This window comes from Gopherus evgoodei, chromosome 1, assembly GCF_007399415.2.
Source record: "Gopherus evgoodei ecotype Sinaloan lineage chromosome 1, rGopEvg1_v1.p, whole genome shotgun sequence".
Classification (NCBI taxonomy): Eukaryota; Metazoa; Chordata; order Testudines; family Testudinidae; genus Gopherus; species Gopherus evgoodei.
This window is the reverse complement of record NC_044322.1, coordinates 199178654-199198404: the sequence shown is the minus strand read 5'-3', so window position 1 is coordinate 199198404 and position 19751 is coordinate 199178654. Positions and strand designations below refer to the sequence as shown.

Below are 19751 nucleotides of genomic sequence, written 5' to 3'. Positions count from 1 at the left end.
GAGGTCTTAGATTCCCCAAAAACAGTTCCAAGTGTTTAACCATCTTTGGCTGGCTAGAGACTGCAGACCTTGTCACTGTACATAGGCCTTTCTTACCTCTAGGCTGAACAACTGCAATGTGCTCTATTCAGAGTTCTCAAAGGAGACCACTCAGGAGCTTCAGTTAATGATGAACACGCCCACTCATCCTTCCTCAGAGCAGGATGATATGAGCATATAGCATCTGTGATTCATGTTCTATGCTATCTCATAATATGCTTCCAAGTGCAATTCCTGGGCTTCATCCTGGTGGCTTAGGACAGTGCTTAGCTCTGAGACTGCCTCTACTTTGATACAGCACCAGGATATTAGTGATCAAACAGAATGCTTTTGCTGTTTATCATCAGGGATGAATGCCGGGCAGATGAGCCTTCCCAGCGGAGTGGACATATCTCTGGAAGTTGCCTCCTCCTGTGCGCCTGTCACAGCCCACATCTGGCCGCTGTCAGGACATGGGGCAAGACAGTTTAAAAATAAAATAACTGCAGCGTTCTCAGCTAGGTGACCTTTACTTGCCAATGTGTGATTTCGGACACGGTCAATTTATTAGCTCTTCAGAGATGATGCGTTTGTGCTTTAATTTAATGGTGCCACAAATAGGGAGCTATGGAGTGGAGGCCGTACAAATCCCTGGAATAAATGAGCATGTGTGAATGAAGTAGTAAGAGCTAGATTTATGCTGCTGCATTTCATATGCACAATATGAGTCTGGATCAGCAATGTAGATTTGATTTATAATCCCATATGCTGGGAGGCCAACCAACAAATTGAAATAATAATACAATAGAAAAACACAATAGTGTTAGTTAAAGAAAGCAAGAATCCCGATACAGCAATACTCTACAGCAGTAAGAAGAAAGTCTTTACTACCTTATGTGATGCCCTGCAAAAAGCAAATGGATCATAGCAATTTTAATTTCTAGGAGCAGACAGAAGAAATGGGTGGTCACAGTTCAGCCACAGAGATGGGAACAACAGTAAATCAGTTTCAGTCCCTATAAGCTGCTCTTCAATTTTCTGGAAATACACATGATCTGTTCTGAGACACTTACTTTTAGAGTATGGGAAGGCACATGCATGGATTGGCTGAAAGAACTAAATGAATGAGTTTATCATCTCATCTCTACTGCACAAGCAACTCAAGTGACATTGTGCAATAAAGCCATGAGGGACAGAGCCATCATGTAGCCTCAAACAACATTAAAACAGCACTTACTGAAACACAATAAAGAATGCAAAAAATTAAAACCTGTAAACAGGGAAAAGTTTTTCTTCTAACAAGCTCAGAAGAAATGTTGAATAGAAGTGATTTGAAGACAGAAGCAAAATGTTTGAAAGAGCACTACCAAAGGCTCTGTATAAACCCTGAAGCTGTTCCCCCACCACCTCGCAGGGACCTTGGGACGCCCTCTCTCTCTTGCTCCGGAACTGTGTGTGGGTAACACTCCAGACTGTTCCTGTAGCAGCTGCATTGATTGATTGATACTGTATTGATAAAAGTGGTTGGACCATATCCTGTCTCTGGCTTTGCAACCCGAGAAGATTTGGAGCAGTGCAAAAAGCCATGGGGAAGAAAAGGTATTTGCACCCCCTTAACTGGCACTGAATCCAAGCAGAGGCCATTGCAAGAACATCTCCAGATCAGGACTGGGAACATTGGGCCTGAAATATCATCCAACTCACTTTCAAGTGGAAAATGCAGAATTGTAAATTTCAGGGGCAAACAAGAATTGAAAAAGGCTGGAGTACTTTGGAAAGACAATGTTTCCAGTCTTCAGAACTAAAATGATTAGCATCTGGCCTTTGTTGAATGTAAAGTAAGATTCATGGGCAGTGGACGGGATGAATCTGAAAGCTTTTAAAATAGTTTTAAAGCAACTGAGTGAAATGCTGAACACTGACTATTCAAATTAAATAATCTAGTTTATGCCTTGCTCTTCACTGTACTACATACTACTGTTGGGTACTTAATGGTTTGTGATGGTCTTCTTAATCAATTTATCTCTGATAAAAGCTTATCGTATTATACCTGGTCATAAAAGTAATCTTATGAAAGCCGATCAACTTAAGGCTAAAGTTCTTCAGTACCACACACAGAAGTTAGGGTATGGTTGGCAATAAAAAGGCAGAGATGTGGTGGTGAATAGGTTCCCAACATCAGTCAATTTTTCAAGAGATGAGATAATGATGCTTCTGACACAGGTCTGGAAGAGTATCAGAAATGGCAGTTAAACCCCAACATACTGTACGTAAATGAGGACACTGATTGATGTACATTCTGGATAAAGAATAGAGTGCTCTTTAATAAAAGCAAACACAATGATTGGGAAATGATCAATTAAGGATGTTACAGGTTGAAGAAATAATTCCAAAATTAATATTTGATCTAGTATGTGGCCTTTGTACAAGGTTTTGTAAAAAAAGCACATTTGAAAAGGACAGTGTATGCAAAAAAAGATAACATTCCATGAGAGTCCCTGGACCCCAGTATAGTAATAAAATCTGAATATTACAAATTTAAAAATAAATTGGCATAAATGTGTAAATAAAAAAGCAATAAGGTTCGCAATATCCAGCCAACTATACCAAAACAAAGAGTACAAAGAATTCCAACTAAGGTCAATGATTAAGGGGGAGAAGGGCCAAAGATAACCTGCTACAAGTTGATTTTTTATTATTTTTTTTAAAGCCTAATACCAAACCAGGGCCAGATTCTTAGCTGGTAACTGATGTAGCTCCACTTTACTCAAATGAGTTAACCCAATTTACCAAATATGAGAAGGTGACTCATTTTCCCCATTCAATAGACAAGAATATTCTACTCTTGTTTTGATTCATTTTTACAGCTGTTGTTTTTATGAAATGCATAGTTCTTCACCATCCTGAGATCTATTCAGTAAACTACAAGAATTTTTAATGTGCAATTACACTACTCACTGGTTACTACAGATTTACAAATGTACTTTGATTCAGCATGATGCAATTGTTAAACATTTACCTTTCGTACTGAAGCCAACCGATTCATCATTAAAGATTCTTCTCTGTCATCATCATCGTCCAAGTCTAGCATGGGCATACTAAAACTATCTATAATACTGCAGCACCTGGAGTTTTCATCCCTCGGATCAAAAGGGTCTACAATTATTGGTTCAGTTCCTTTGATTTCACATCGGGCAGAAAGGACAGCCTGCCATGACCATCAGATTCCTGCACAAAAACAAAAGTACTCTTTAATAGAGGGTCATATTCTTGTTTATGGCTAAGGTCCCTCTATCGGATTCCTGGCAATGTGTAAAGAGATCTTGGTGCAAACAGAAAAACATCCACAGATATTTTACTGGACAAAGTAATCATTCCACTAGTGGCCTGAATTTTATATACATACATACATACATACATACATACACACCACACACACACAAATAAAACATGGTCATCATTGCAAATGAGGTTTTTTTAAAAGTTGACTTTTTAATAAAATAATCAAACATAATTCTCTAAACTGTCAGCTTAAACCACCAAAATGCCAAATATAACTTTTTGCCTTTTAGGCTTACATTTCAATGCTCATTCACAGATAGACATCAGAAAAACCAAAACCATAGTTCTCAGTGATGTTTGACTGCATTGTTAACAAACACATGAACAGAAGCTTTTCTGTTTGTTAGCTCTGCAAGAAATTAGGTCAAGAGCTTTTCACACACATGATTTTTGTGTCAGTCATCAAAATCTTTGATGAAACATCTCTTAAGAAATGCCCAGGTAGTATACCCAGTGGCTTTCAAAAAGGCAGACTGTTTGCCTCTCTTATTTGAGTAATCCCATAGACTACACTGGTGAGTAAAGCAAGCAAGATTTGGCCCTTCAACTATATTTTAAAGCTCTAATGGACAAGATCACATCTTACAGAGTAGCAGTAAAAGTAACTACCAAAAAAAATTGTTTTTGACTGGCATGATGTGTATGTGACCACTTCTGCATTGTATTAATTCAGATCTGCATCTGAACTGTAGAAGTCAAAACTAATTTGATTTAAATTCAGAAATTATGTTAAGGTTTCCGGGCTTCCTGTCTATAATTCTGACACCTTTTATTTGTAATGTTAGATAAAGAGTTGGGTAAAGAGCAATAAGAGCATCAGTATTAACTCACCGCTTACAAAAAACTATCCTGAAATTTCAAGCAAGCTCAATTCAATTCTTAAGGATGAAAGAACAGACCTTATTTTATCTGGCAGTACTTTACTGTCACCTATAGTCTGTCAACATTAGTCCTCTGACTAATGCTTTACAGTCTATCAGTGTACCACCCCTTAAGGCAAGAAAACTAGAGTGCTGTATCATGTCTGCAGTCACTTTTTCCCCTCATGTGCTTCCATTTACAAGCTTAGTGCTGAATTTCACTTCTGTATCTGAAGATCCAATACATTAATTACTAACTAAGGGGAGTAGGCATGTTACTCACCGACTAAGCAGAGTTATGTAAAGCAAGCATGTATACTTATCCTTTAATGCTAAATAAAAAATAAGGACAGACTTTCATCCTTGTCCTATTTTTTTAGATAGTATCCCACACATTTCTTGATTTATTGGGCTGACATCAGTACTAGGGCCCAAAACCCTAACCAACAGTTTAAACACAACTTCATTTTGAGGGAATCTCTTGTGGTTGGATCATGTATTCCTTTTACTTTTCTAGGCAACTAACATGTTGCAGAGCAGACTCCCCTCTCCCTCCACAAAAAGTAATTACTACTCTGTTTTCTCTGCTACCGACTGATGTCAGCAGTGTTCACAGTGGACTATAGACACTTTACGTTCCTCACCTGGACAGAGGATGCTTCCGGTCAAACTAGTTTCTCTTCGCCAAGCTAACTAAACAGTACAAAGTGTCAACATTTTTCACATACACAATTGCACATGACCATTGTGTTGCTGAATAATGAGCAAAGACTTATGAAAACTTTTAATATGAATATACTGTACAAAGTAATACACGCTCATAGCATTTACAAATTCAATGTACAAACCCCTATTCAGGAAGATATTTAAGCACCTACCTTTAAGCACATGGAGTTCTCCTACTGAAATCAATGGTCCTACTATTGAGCTTGAAGTTCAGGGTGTGCTTACATATCTTCCTGAACAGGGTCCTTAGAGACTCTAAAATTGAACGTATTTCTGACTGCAATTAGTTATACTATAAAAATACATGCCACAGAACAAAACGGTTTTACATAAATGGTAATATCATGTGACACAAGTATGGTACATCTCAGAAATAATCAGCTAAGGAAACTGCCTTGAAATACATAGCCTTTCACCTTCAGAACACTGGTTTCAATCGAATCCAATCTGTCTTGAATGTAAATTGTCACCTAAGTACCACTGGGCTGCTTTTGTGAAAGAAGTTGAACTAATTACTTCTGATAGCATTTGTGGCCATATCATAAAAGAAACCATCACAATTGTCATCATTGTTGAAAGTCTGAGATGCCATGAACTGCATGAACCTACAGTGGTTACCGTTACACAGTCACAAGAAATATCTCCCTAGGGCTAGCATCCCTTGCACAGTTATATCATAGAAGTAGCCCTACAGAACAATGTTAGTGCATGCTAAAATGGCAGTGCAAGAAGGCTTCTATTTATGCTGCTTGTACTGTACTTTGCTTGTCAGAGAATTCCATTTTCCATGACTGCCAGTCTGCCCTCACCTGTTCCAAAATATTAAATCATGTCTAGTAACACAAAAATAAAATTGCCATCAGCCGAGTTTTGCATGCTACAATAGTAAATGAAAACAAGAAGTGATATCTACAGGTATAGACATGCCAAAATATACCTACCCATGCATAAACATGTACATAGCTATGTTATGGCAAAAACTGAATATGTAGCTCCCATATTCTGCATAAGTTTAGATATGATGTAGAATAATGCAATTTTGTATACATCTACACTGCTAACAGAACAGACTGTTACAGTTCAGAAAAAATAGTTTTCTGAGGGGGAAGAATTGTTAATGACCCTTTTACTGTCTGTGTAATGTAAAAGTAATAAGCTAAATTAAAGATTCCCAAATAAAAGACCGTTGCAAAGTGACTTCCACTGTATCACGTTTAGCATTCTATGAAGATCTGAAGTTGCTTATTCAATTTACTAAATAACACAGATGTTTCACTTTGAGGGAAAAAAGTACTGGAAACCTCTCCTGAGGCATGTCTAATGAGCCATTATGACAGCAATTAAACACTAACCCACTGGCAGCCTGTAACAACTGACATTGCTACAGTATGTTTCTTCATCTTCTCATTAATTATACAGGAGTTAAATCTGCAATTAAGTTTGATTAAATTGAAAATGTAATTGCTAATGGAAGAAAAACCCAGTGCTCATTTTTTCATTAAGAGTTGCCTTGCTAATGATTACACTTTAGCTGGGAATCTGAAAAAGATTTCTGATCAGATTTTGAGCCAGAAGGAGCTCCACTGAAGTTAGTGGAGGTACGCCAGCATAAACAATGAAAATGAGACAAGAATCAGGGCCTCTATTTCTGTTCTTCTCATTCATTATTTGTATTACAGTTGCACCCCAAGATTGGCACCTCATTGTGGTACACCGTGTACAAATACATTAAGTGACAGCAAAACAGAGGCAGAGGAAAGATGAGGCAACTTTTCAGTAATACTGAAAAGATTCATTTTCAAAAGAATCATCAAGCGAAATCCTAAAGCTGTGATCTGTAATGAGGAATAACCTCTCTCTGCATTTTTAAAGGTTTTGCAACCCACTCTCTCTGCAATTTTTAAAGTCATCCTGCTGGTTAAATATGCTGAACTAAAGGCACTAACGCTCTTTCTCCACAGAACTGATATAGCGCGGACAGGAGCTAGACAGACTTCCCCAAATTGTGCCACCACAAGCTCTTTCCAGCACATTCGCTTCTGTAAGTGAGAGAAGTGAGTGCACAGATGGCCAACAACTGTAATAAAAAACTGTGGAGGTAGGTTTTTGTGATGCTGGCACCGTCCGCTGGGAAGTGGACCGAGATCATGAACTCATTTTTTACAGGCCAATCACTATCAGAAGGTAAACGTGTTACTACCATCATGAGTGCAATCTGAACCAGTGACCTAGTAGTTAAAAATTCTCAAATGCATTTTGTCCCCTCATTCATGTGAACTGATCACTAGGGAACACTATAAAGATCTCATGCATCACAAAACCCGTATAGTCAATTATATAACTCCCAGCTACTGCCTGCCCTCACCTTTCCCTCGGCTTACTTCATAAAGCAACCCTCATGGTTGAGTGGGCAACCAGTGGCCCAGCATTCATCTCCTCACTAGGCCCTGATCTGGGGTTTCTAATAGCTGTAATCAGCAAATGCAGTCACCAGGCCACGCAACTTAGATGCTAAGGATTCCTGTATTCGCTTTCCCAGGTGCAAGAATTAAGCCCATAAATTGTACTGAGTTTACCATTTTAAAAGTGTATCACTGGTTGTGACCTTACTGAATGCCAGAAAAGGATGAGGTGAACAATAAAGACACACTGAAAACAGCAAGGGCAATAATAAAGCAATCCCTCCTTATTGTCTGCTGCTTGAATTATGACTGTACCTGCCATGCTGTAAGACACGAAGTGCACATGAGATGTCCACAAGGCTCAATCTTCACATCTTTATCATTCTCTGCACAGATTTTACACAGCTGGAAAGTAGAACCCATTTCACAGTACAATTCATATTGTTCCTGAAACAAGAGAAAGTCAAGGTCAGTGTCACTAGTATGATCAGTAAATTGTGAAATATGCTTAAATACTACTTATGGCAAGCACATTATACTGGACTTCCCACCCGGCTTACCTTTCTTAGCAGTACATAGTACTATTGTAACAACTATTTGACAGCCATATGGAGATTACAGACAATCCAATTTTTTTTCTTCTTAAAAAAGACATTTAATAGATCTGTTCTTCTAATGCCATTTCTATAAACATTATTAATAAAATAAAATGTGTGTTTCTAAATTATCTCACTATTGGAAATATATTCAAATTATAAAAAGGAACAGTATTAACTCCATCATCAACTTTTAGGACAAGAAGTTACTTTGGAAAATTTAGGGGGGAGGGGTCCAGAATCTAATAGTAAGTATCATTAATAAAATCAGAAACATGAAAAAGCACTGGACTGCATAGCTCTGTTTCTGGCTCTCAGGTTTTATAAGTGTAAGTAGCTTTGAGGTTGCTTTAACTCCATCATTCCATAGCTTGGAGTCTGGGAAGGTGTGACCCGGCTTCTCCATGTGATCAGCTATTACAGAGGGCTATGCCTTTCTCAATCGTCATTTCAATGCCAAGAAAAGGATATTGTCTTCCTTGTTTGTAATTCAGAAGAGGAAAATGAACAAGAGTCTGGAGGTCACAGTGGAGAATGAACAGGAGGTAAATTATGAATCACAATAATAGTGATTTTTATATAGTTTATTTTTAGTGTGAATCTAGTGCTGGTGCAAAATGCTGGACTGACAGCTGTGAGGAACCAATTCCTTTATTTATGCACAGAACAGACATAGTACGGTCAACGGAAACATGAGTTTCTCCACTCTGCCCTCACGTGCCTCAACATATATGCAGAGAGACCACCCCTTAGCGTAAGAAGAGCTCGTTCTGCACATCTCATTCAGTCCTTAGCCTCCCCATAAGAATGCCAACGTGGGTGCCGTCTGCGATGGTGGTTATGGGGATGTGCTCACTGTCTATTTGGGAATAAAGACTGAACTTCTTTCTTGTATGCTATTTCAACTGGAAGCTCTTGGGGAAAGGGTCTCTTTCTAGCATAGTGTATTTGTTCAGTAATCATCATAATGGGGCCCTGATCCCAGTAGAGGCCACTAGGAGCTACTGTAATACAAATAACTCAAGTTTATGGCTTCATGAGAGTATTTGGGTAACATGGGTACCAATTTTATGGCTGTGTGTCTAGAAGCATTATGTGCGCTTGCTGTGCTGTTGGGGCAGGCAGCGCCACCCGACTCCCCAGGCAGCCAACTGTAACAAACTGCACACTGATGACTTGGGCGAGTGTGGGTAGTTCTGGGAGATTTTTGCTGATTTGTGCAGGTGAATGAAAGGTGTGTCCTAAGGTGAGGGGCTACATGTATTTGGTGTTACTCTGTGTGTGGTTGTGTTCATTTGTTGTGGTAGCAAATAAGGGCTGTGTGCTGCAGTGAGGGAGTGTGTGTGTGGTTTGAGTCATTTTATGTGTTAGTTCAGGTGATTCGTGTCTACGGGTGTGCTGGGAGATGTGTTGATTGCCCTGGGAGGTTTCTGTTTAGTTGTGCAGGAGGCAAATGAGGGGTATGTGCTGCAGTAAGGGGCTATTAAGGGTCCTGGTTGTGTTGATTTGTGGCAAATAAAGGGGCATGCTGCAGTGAGGGGCTACTGTGCGGGGGAGTGTGCTGAAGAATTTTGTGTTGATTTGTGCAAGTGGGGTGTGTGCTGTGGTGAGGGGCTCTCTTATATAGAGGGGTATGTTGTGTGGTTTTGGAGAATAATCCAGATAATCCATCATTTGTACAGTCTTGTTCATACAACCAATGCAACTGTTGCATGTAAATTGCCTGTAAATTGAGCATGGTGATTGGTTGAGTTATCTCTGACATCACAGTGGTCTAGGACTCTCGGCATGGCATAGATACACGCCTTACTGCAGCTGTACACAGCCCAGGGTGTAATACCTAAGGTCAAAAAAACTATGAAATTAAAAATTGAATGATAACAGACCACAAAGCCCACTGACAATTAAACCTGGTGATATGCTAAACAAAACACTCTCAACCGTGCTGGTAGCGGTTTCCATTGCTTCACACTGACTCAACGGACTTTCTGTCTTCAGAGTGATAAGACAGACAAGATAAGACAACTCTGCAATCTTTATATATAACAGATGAAACACAGATGTAGCAAAAGCTTCCAGAATTGAGAAAGGGTTTGAAGGTAGGCAGGGAAATTATTTACACCGTGATACAGTTTTAGTACTAAGGAAAGGAGGTTCACAAATTTAGGAAAAATCGACTAAATTAAGGACTCAAGTCAGATGACAACAAGCAGATGGAATAAGGTACTGGGAAAAAGTAAAGAGCATGCCCCAGACTCTCAGCTGCCACCAGTATGCACCAAGCACAGTTGTGGTGCTTCCCCACAGATGAGCCATGAGCAGCAACTTGCTCCTGGAGCCAGTTCTACATTGCCTGTGTCATAGTTTCTAGCAACCCAGCTGTGTTCTGAACTATACCAGTTAGATATGCTTGAAGGGATCCCGGGTTCATGGACAACAGCAGCATTCCAGCCCATCCCCAGTACTGGAGAAGGTGACTGGGAGGGTTCTAGAATAGAGCCAACTATGCTGGATTTATGCTACCTAGGAATTCCCTCATAACAGGGGAATCAGCAGCAGTCAGTTAAACAGCTTTCCCGCTGCCAGAGCCAAGCAATGCAGCTAGAATAAGAGGTGAGGATTTGTCCCTTTGACTTCAACATACATCAAGACTGACCTTTGGAGAAGAAGGGAACTATTCAGTAGGGGGTTCTTAATCAAAAAGAGCAAGAATTTTGGGCCAGGTGGCCTTTTCCTGCATGTAAAAACATCTACATAGCCCTAGGCTTCATTCTTTCAACATTAGTATAAAGAACACGGAGAAGAAGGGTGCCAGCCTTCTGGAACTTTCCACACATTCCTCAGACAATCATTTTAGAAGGTCTCCTACTCAGGGACAAACATTTTAATAATGAGTTCCCACTAATCCTATGTGTTGCAAACAACATTTTTCTTCCTGTAAATTCTGCAAACATGGTACACAAACAGCATTTAGAATTGTCATCTGGGCCTTCCTCTGCAGTCAACACAAGAATAATTCATCAAACATTGTATAATGTTGTGTCTGGTCAATATATAAAGCTTTCCAGCTCTTCCACAACTTCCCCAGAGACTATCCAAAAGTTTATAAAAGTCACTGTCAGGAAGATTCTCCTAATAACTAGCCTATAATCTTCCTTGCCTTCTAATTGTGTGCCATGCTACAAAGTAGTATAATTCCCTTTCCTCTAGTTTCAAATGTCTGCACTCATGCCACTGCTTAGCCAAACTATACATATAGATATTTTAAGTTTCCCAAATAAGTCCTTCCCTTCAGCCTTTTAATAATGTATTCTTCTCCCCTGAATTCCTTCCAGTTTGTACAGCACACACAGGGAAAAATAAGACACACACTAGGAAATAGAAACCTTCCGATAATACCCCACGTACTTTCTTTCTGCAAGCTCTATACAGTTGGATATTCAGACTTAAAAGAGACTTCCAAGCCTTACTTTACTTCCCTGTCCCCACATCACTATTACAAAATATTAAACTTTATGACTCCTTCAGCACACAATGTAAGAAAATGTTTATCAAAAGCTGTGAAAATTTCCCCCTCCCAAAACATGGTTAAAATCAAAACAACTTTAAAAAAAAGAGACATCGGCATTACCATTACCTTTAGATTTTAAGACTTGCCATCCAGTTTTTTCTCAAACCCCTTTTTTGATCAACCACATAATCTTAATTTTTATCTAATATTTTAATAAAAACTTATCATTAGTGGATAGGGCAGCAAGCAAATATGCAACAGAATTTGTAACATGAAACATACCTGTGTAACTTTTATGTGATCATGTGGAGTAGGTTCACATAATCCTGTCAGATCAGGATTATAACTTCGTCCATCTGGGTACAGATAGCTGAATTACACAAATTATTATTAAGATTTATATTCCCACAATTTTCATTGTTAAAGTAAATCTATGAAATTCTGGATAGCCAATAAGTGAAATATCAGATATTGATTAAAATGTATCTTATCTCTCCTGAGCATACACCCAATTTCTTTGGGCAACTGACAATTGGTTAAACAGAATTTAACTACACTAAAATTATCCTTGGCATTATCTTAGGTCATCTTGCAACAGAATATGCTTAGTTGGGCCCGTATATTCACAGAGTCTCAGTGATCTCAAGACCATCTGCATAGTTCTAGTTGCTCAGTGTGATGCATGTAGCTGAGAATTCAGCACAATGGAACACAAATGATAGCAAGGGACGAATACTGTATCTATGTTTATATTTAAGTAAATAATGAACAGAAACTATATTTAGAGTGCATGGGCTTAAAATGAGAATAGCTAGGGATATTAAAATAGTAGGGTAAGGAAGAAAACTATTTTGATGTTAGTTAAGGTTCAGTTGAGTTTCATACTGAAAGCAGGGATTCGACCTCATTGAAAGTTACATTTTATAGTGACATGAGTTATTTAACACACACACACACACACACACACACACACCAGTTTTAATCTCTTCTGGGACCATATATTAAAATGGATAAATCATAATGATATTGTTATTGCATGGGGCCACTAAATGGCAGAGTTAAGCTTGCCTGGGTCTCCTGACTGGGTATTTCCATACCTTAACATGTCTGGGTTTAAAACACTTGGATTTGGGATAATTACAACATTTCTGTAATACATTCACCCTAAATGACTGATATGTACTCTTAACCTTAACTATTTTTCTGTTGTTCTTGTCTAGAAACATTATAGTAGCTACAATAAAACATCTTCTGTTTTACAAGACAGGAACTCTGACACTTTGCTCAGATAAAACCACTTAGCATTCAACATTTTAAATTATCCTTTTAATTGAATATTAATTGAATTAATTAGGTCTTCACAAACAAGGTCAGCTCCCAGACTGCTGCACTGGGCAGCACAGTATGGGGAGAAGGTAACCAGCCCTCTGTGGAGAAAGAAGTGGTTCGGGACTATTTAGAAAAAACTGGATGAGCACAAGTCCATGGGGCCGGATGCGCTGCATCTGAGGGTGCTAAAGGAGTTGGCAGATGTGATTGCAGAGCCATTGGTCATTATCTTTGAAAACGCATGGTGATTGGGGGAGGTTCCGGATGACTGGAAAAAGGCTAATGTAATGCCCATCTTTAAAAAAGGGAAGGAGGAGGATCCGGAGAACTACAGGCCAGTCAGCATCACCTCAGTCCCTGGAAAAATCATGGAGCAGGTCCTCAAGGAATCAATTCTGAAGCACTTAGAGGAGAGAAAAGTGATCAGGAACAGTCAGCATGGATTAACCAAGGGCAAGTCATGTCTGACAAACCTAATTGCCTTCTATGAGGAAATAACTGGGTCTCTGGATGAGGGGAAAGCAGTGGCTGTGTTATTCCTTGACTTTAGCAAAGCTTTTGATACGGTCTCCCACAGTATTCTTGCCAGCAAGTTACAGAAGTATGGGCTGGATGATTGGACTATAAGGTGGATAGAAAGCTGGCTAGATCGTCATGCTCAACGGGTAGTGATCAACGGCTCTATGTCTATTTGGCAGCTGGTTTCAAGCGGAGTGTCCCCAGGGTCGGTCCTGAGGCTAGTTTTGTTCAATATTTTCATTAATGATCTGGAGGATGGCGTGGACTGCACTCTCAGCAAGTTTGCAGATGACACTGAACTGGGAGGAGTGGTAGATATGCTGGAAGGTAGGGATAGGATACAGAGGGATCTAGACAAATTAGAGGACTGGGCCAAAAGAAACCTGATGAGGTTCAACAAGGACAAGTGCAGAGTCCTGCACTTAGGACAGAAGAATCCCATGCACTGCTACAGACTAGGGACCGAATGGCTAGGAAGCAGTTCTGCAGAAAAGGACCTAGAGGTTACAGCGGACAAGAATGTGGATATGAGTCAACAGCATGCCCTTGTTGCCAAGAAGGCTAATGGAATTTTAGGCTGTATAAGTAGGGGCATTGCCAGCAGATCGAGGGACGAGATCATTCCCCTCTATTCGACACTGGTGAGGCCTCATCTGGAGTACTGCCTCCAGTTTTGGGCCCCACACTACAAAAAGGATGTGGAAAAACTGGAAAGAGTCCAGCGGAGGGCAACAAGAATGATTAGGGGGCTGGAGCACATGAATTATGAGGAGAGGTTGAGGGAACTGGGATTGTTTAGTCTGCAGAAGAGAAGAATGAGGGGGGATTTGATAGCTGCTTTCAACTACCTGAAAGGGGGTTCCAAAGAAGATGGATCTAGACTGTTCTCAGTGGTACCAGATGGCAGAACAAGGAGTAATGGTCTCAAGTTGCAGTCAGGGAGGTTTAGGTTGGATATTAGGAAAAACTTTTTCACTAGGAGGGAGGTAAAGCACTGGAATGGGTTACCTAGGGAGGTGGTGGAATCTCTTTCCTTAGAGGTTTTTAAGGTCAGGCTTGACAAAGCCCTGGCTGGGATGATTTAGTTGGGAATTGGTCCTGCTTTGAGCAGGGGGTTGAACTAGATGACCTCCTGAGGTCCCTTCCAACCCTGATATTCTATGAAGTAGAGCAACAACCTCGGATTTACTTTTAAAAGTAATCCATATGTGTAAAAACACACACACACACCCCCCAAGAGTGACACAGATGCCTATTTGTGGCACCACCACATAGAACCAATGTACTCTTAGAAAAGTTACAATTTTGCAAAGAACTTTTAAATTCCTGAGACCTTATTAAAAGATCAAACTTCTCAGGGAATACTCCAGAAAACCTGAAGTTTGGTGCACGTGCACACACACACACACACACACACACACACACCACACCACACACACAACCACACACACACACACCACACACACCACACACCACACACACACAAAAATATTAAAACCTGGGATATTTTTGGCCTATAAGGCATAGGCAAAGCTATCAAATATATTTAATATCCATTGTCCAGTATTACACAGGAGCAATTAACAGAACTAACTGCATGATCAGCTTACGCACTTGTGACTTTTATATTAAACAAAATTTAAATTATAACTCCCCAATCTCATTTCCCCTGGAATTTATCTGCCATAAAATATGGTCAACTTTGGTTAACTGTATTACCTTGAAATAAGTGTCTTATAGATGAATAAAAGTAATAGTCATGGATTTCCAAATGACTACAAAACAGCCATATCATCCATTACTTCTAATACTTTAAAGCATCTTTTGAAGCTTTAAATTATGAATTAGCGAAGCAATACATCAATATTTTATAAAATGAAAGTTATCGTTTGTACTCACAATCCCTCCCGGCTGCCATCAATTAGAGCTTGAAATAAAGGCTTGTTGTGAGGTATAGTCTGTAAAATGTTTCCATCACCAGTTACGTATCCAATGGCCCACTGCCCCAGTCGAGTGCAACTCAGTCTGAAAATGTAGCTGGAGGACAACGGGTTACAAAGTCAATTCTAATAAAAATGCTTGGCAAACAAATGGAAAGGAAGGTGGTCTTGTGTTTAAGGCACTAGATTGGGACTCTAGGACTTAAAATTCACTTCAAAAAATCCTGATCAGCCCCAATGTTTATATAGCCTATTTTGTTCTGAAGTACTGTACTCAAAAGAGCTTCTCTGATAACATATATATAGCATGACTGAAATTCAGCCACTTTTGTGTAGAACAGGTGGCAGCCAGGAGTAAAAACCATGCACAGCACATTGCACAATAGAAAAGAATGGAAAATTATAGGCAAGAATGTGGGAGCAAATTCTTGCTCTTACTAAAATATATGGAATCTTCAATGTCTGACAGCAACCCAGTTTTTAATTGCTCAAACAGGAAAACCAGCCACAGAGTGGTGAACTGATTTGTAGTGCGAAATATCACCACTGAAAGTTGTACCTCCTCCACAATAAATAAAAAATGTGAAATCCTGGCCTCATTGAAGTTAATGAGGAAACAGCCATTGACTTCAGTGAGGCCAAGATTTCACCGGAAGAGTAACTTGTTTCTTACTGGCTTTGAACAAAAACTTCAGAATTGCCAGAACATTTTAAAGTGAACAAGCAATTTTACTTTATATCAGCTCTCTCTCTCTGGAAGGTTTAATATTTCACGTATGTAACCTAACAAGTTCCCTAGTGATACTAATCAGAGAGAGAGAAGTTTGTCTTAAAATTAATTCTATGTAACATGAACATTAAAGCACCTTTGGATAAGATTTTCTTTTGAAGTCTTCAGTTTAAGATTGGATGCCTTTCTGGAAGATATGCTTTAGCTAATCACTAGTTATTGCACACTTTAAAGTGATAACGATTAAATTCTGTGGCCTGTGTTCTACTGGAGGTCACACTAAATAATCTAATAATCCCTTTTGGCCTTAAAAATCTATGCATCTTTTAAAGACCATTTTTTGCTTCATAATCCCACAGTCTATTTTTACTTCACTAATGATCAACTAAAACACACTACTCTGAAAATCATCATGAATCTTTCTTTGGGTTTTATCATACATGCATGAGATCATCAACTTGTTATTTAAACTGGTAAAGCAGATTCCTTTACAGGCCAGGTAACAAGAGATCATTTAGGTTTTGTTAAAAGAGAAAATCCAATACTGGAAATTATGTTCCAATACATTCCCTCATCCTGCCATTTTCAGATTTTCTTGTTTTCTTCGTCAGACATAAGTGTGCCCCTAAAGTGTCAGAAATCTAAACATTAAACGTGAAAGGTGAGAAAAGAATGTGAAAATCGGCTTAGGGTGACCATACAGGGCCGGCTCCAGTGTTTTTGCCATCCCAAGGTGGGGGGGAGGGGCGCAGGCCTGAGAGGGAGTGAGGACCTGCCATTGAATTGCTGCTGAAGAGCCAGACATGCCGCCCCCTCTGCTGGCCGCCTCAAGCACCTGCTTGCTTGCCGGTTGCCTGGAGCTGGCCTGGACCATGTGTCTTGTTCTGGGGGACAGTCCCTTTTTTAAGACCTATCCCGGCTGTCCTGACTATCTGGGCAAAAATGGGCATTGTCCCTTGCTCATGTAATGGTGATCGATTCGGAAGAGCAAACAGGAACAAATGCCAGTTTTGTCAAAAAAAGTGGTGCAGGGGGGCGAGTGGCAATGCCAGCTTCGCAGGGGAGGGAGGAGAGGCCCGGGCTCAGGCAGGGGTTTGGCTTGAGGCGAGCAGCGACACTAGCCCAACACCATGTAAGGGCAGGCATGCTCGGAAATGATGCCAGCAGAGGGGTGGAGGATGCAGGGCTCAGGGCAAGCAGCTCGGGCCAGCCCCACATGTGGGGTGGGGATGCCTGGGCTAGTCCCATGTGTTGTCCTGTTTTTCTTTTGGGAAATATGGTCGCTCTAAACTGGCTAGAAAACAACTGAACAAGAATGAAATGACTCATGTTTTTGCATCTGCCAAAACTGAGTGAAGGGAAAGCACAAATAGTACAAAGTATAAACAAAAATAGTGAAAGTTAGCTCAGCTGAATAATTCAACAGGTACAGTAAGACAAGTTATTTAAAAATTACACACACAAATTTGATCTTTTTTAACTTTGTCAATGTACAGCTCCTCTGATATCAGACAATTACTGATGAGGCAAGTATGCGCTTTTGACAACAACATATTGTAAGTAATACTGATTAAACTACAACAGTGGCGCTGGAACACTTCACAGTGGGGGTTCTGAAAGCTAGTGGTCCCCAAACTTTTTACTTTGCACCAGTCCAAGCCCCCTCTCCCCAGAGCTGGGGCCAGGACTGGGTCGTGGCTCCAGAAGGGTGGGGGAACGCAGATGGGTGAGGAGGGTGCAAAGTAAAAAGTTTTGGGGACCACTGGCTTTCAACACAAGTTGTCATTTTAAACCCCAGATGCATGATCAGTCATCCCTCATATTACTAACTCTCCTGATGTTATCCCAAGCCTCAAGATGTTGTTACTATTTATTTATATTACACAGATTCATTTTGTGTTTCTTAAAGTGATGGGAATCTCAGCATTTTCTCAAAATAAGTTTCCAGCCCTTGAGGGTGCAAAGGAAAAAAAGCTTGAGGCCTCACTCTTGCTTTTTGAGCATTCGGGGTGGCAAAACTGCATCCCATTACAAAAAAAAGGGCTTGAAGTTTGCTTCAGCTACACAGTCTTTATATAGAAACTGTTATGTAATCGAGATCATACAGCTTTACTTTGACAAGGAAAAAAAAGATGTTGGTTAATCAAGTTATGAATTCACTCCCCCAGAACCAGACAACAAATGGATGTGATCCAGGAATATGGATCCAGTAGAATTACTTAGCTTTAGAAACAGCAAGTTTATTTGTAAAGCAGTAATGAGTGAAACCTCTTACCTCCCAGGTTTGGTGCTGTATTTCTGTAACCTTGCTTTGACTTCATCATATGTTAGGAATGCCATATACCCAGGGTGTGTTACAGCTAAGAAGTTCCAGTTCCTTAAGATTGAACCCCAAGGCTAAAAAGAACACACAAATAATGAAATGATAAATCCAGTTAGATAATTATAAGTATGTGTTAGAATAAAAAACTCAAGACTGATGCTGTTTAAGGCGCTGCTCCTTCAAAGACTTTCACATGTGCTTAACTTTATGCATTGTGAGGAGTCCTTCAAAGTCCTTCAATGAGTCAAGTTAAGCACTTGTATAAGATCTTTGCAGGATCAGTATCTCAGGGTTCACTGATAATAACATATGTAGTCCCAGTAAAGTTAAGTGTTCTGACATAAGTGTTCGCAGAACTGGGCCCCAAGATAGCATCAAAAGTCTCTCATGAAAGCTGCACAGTTTGTATGAATGCACAGCAAAGAAGCATGTTACAGCTTTACTTTTCCATACAAGACGCTGCATTATTATACTAATAGACTAAGTCTAGTGAAGCACTGATTTTTGAACTGTCATCCTTTTTATTATTCTACACTTCTTGATCCTGTCTGTTGTCATACTAGCATTATGGCCAGGAAATGAGATGAATAGTGACAGTATTACTTTCAGGGTATTGATGAATTATCACTGCCACTTCACTTGAGTTACAATTACTTCAAAGAGCTAGCACTGAAGCACACTTGACCGGCCAGATTATTACCTCAATCAAAATAAAACATCTTTTATTTAGGTATTTCACGTACCAACATAAAAATAGTGAGTGTTCAACAACCAACATTTTGAAAGATAGTAGTGCCTCTAAGTGGTTAAAGAATTTGTGGGGGTGCGTGGGTGGATTGAGGCATGCTGAGGAACAGAATAGAAGAGGGAAATCGGGATGAGACAGTCTATTCAACTCTTTCTTATGCATTCCATTTACAGGTTTTTTAGAAACACGCTGCTTATGCTAGAAAAGTGGGGATAAAATGTATCAGTTATGAAGGTTTTTGGTAGCTTCTCTCTGTCAGAGTAACAATTCTTCAGGCCAACTCTCCAGTTCACAAGTCAAAGAGCTCTTAATCAAACTTATCCTCCCATTGTTTAAAACAACAGAACACAAACATTTTTATTTAGAACTTTTCATACTGGATATTCCAAGATGAAACTGTGGATTTTTTAAATAGATGCCTAAGAAAGTTTAAATGCTTTCAATATGATTAATGTCTTTAAAAATAAATTTGCACAAAATGACACATGCAAGAGAATTCCATAATCCAAATGCAATGCTGAGAAAAGTTCTTGCATTTTGTCCAACTTCAGTCTTCCTCCCTACATCCTTATCTTCAGTGAGAGCAGAATGCAGAAGTTGAGTGCTATCATGCCTAATCAGGAGGAGAAAGTTAGTTGTAAAAAAGGGAAGAAGGATATGCAAATATTTTGTACTACAAAAAGACTATACTTCGTGGTACCTGCTTA

The 19751-nt window shown here is 39.6% G+C and overlaps 1 protein-coding gene across 1 annotated transcript in view; it reads right to left on the bottom strand.

Annotated features, from left to right (window-relative positions):
* CBLB (Cbl proto-oncogene B) overlaps nt 1–19751 on the bottom strand; it is a 212297-nt gene that overhangs the window by 65721 nt on the left and 126825 nt on the right. Inside the window, 7 exon segments of the mRNA XM_030582314.1 lie at nt 3038–3211; nt 3213–3230; nt 3232–3246; nt 7664–7795; nt 11738–11825; nt 15203–15340; nt 18249–18370. Coding sequence (XP_030438174.1) covers nt 3038–3211; nt 3213–3230; nt 3232–3246; nt 7664–7795; nt 11738–11825; nt 15203–15340; nt 18249–18370 — 687 coding nt within the window.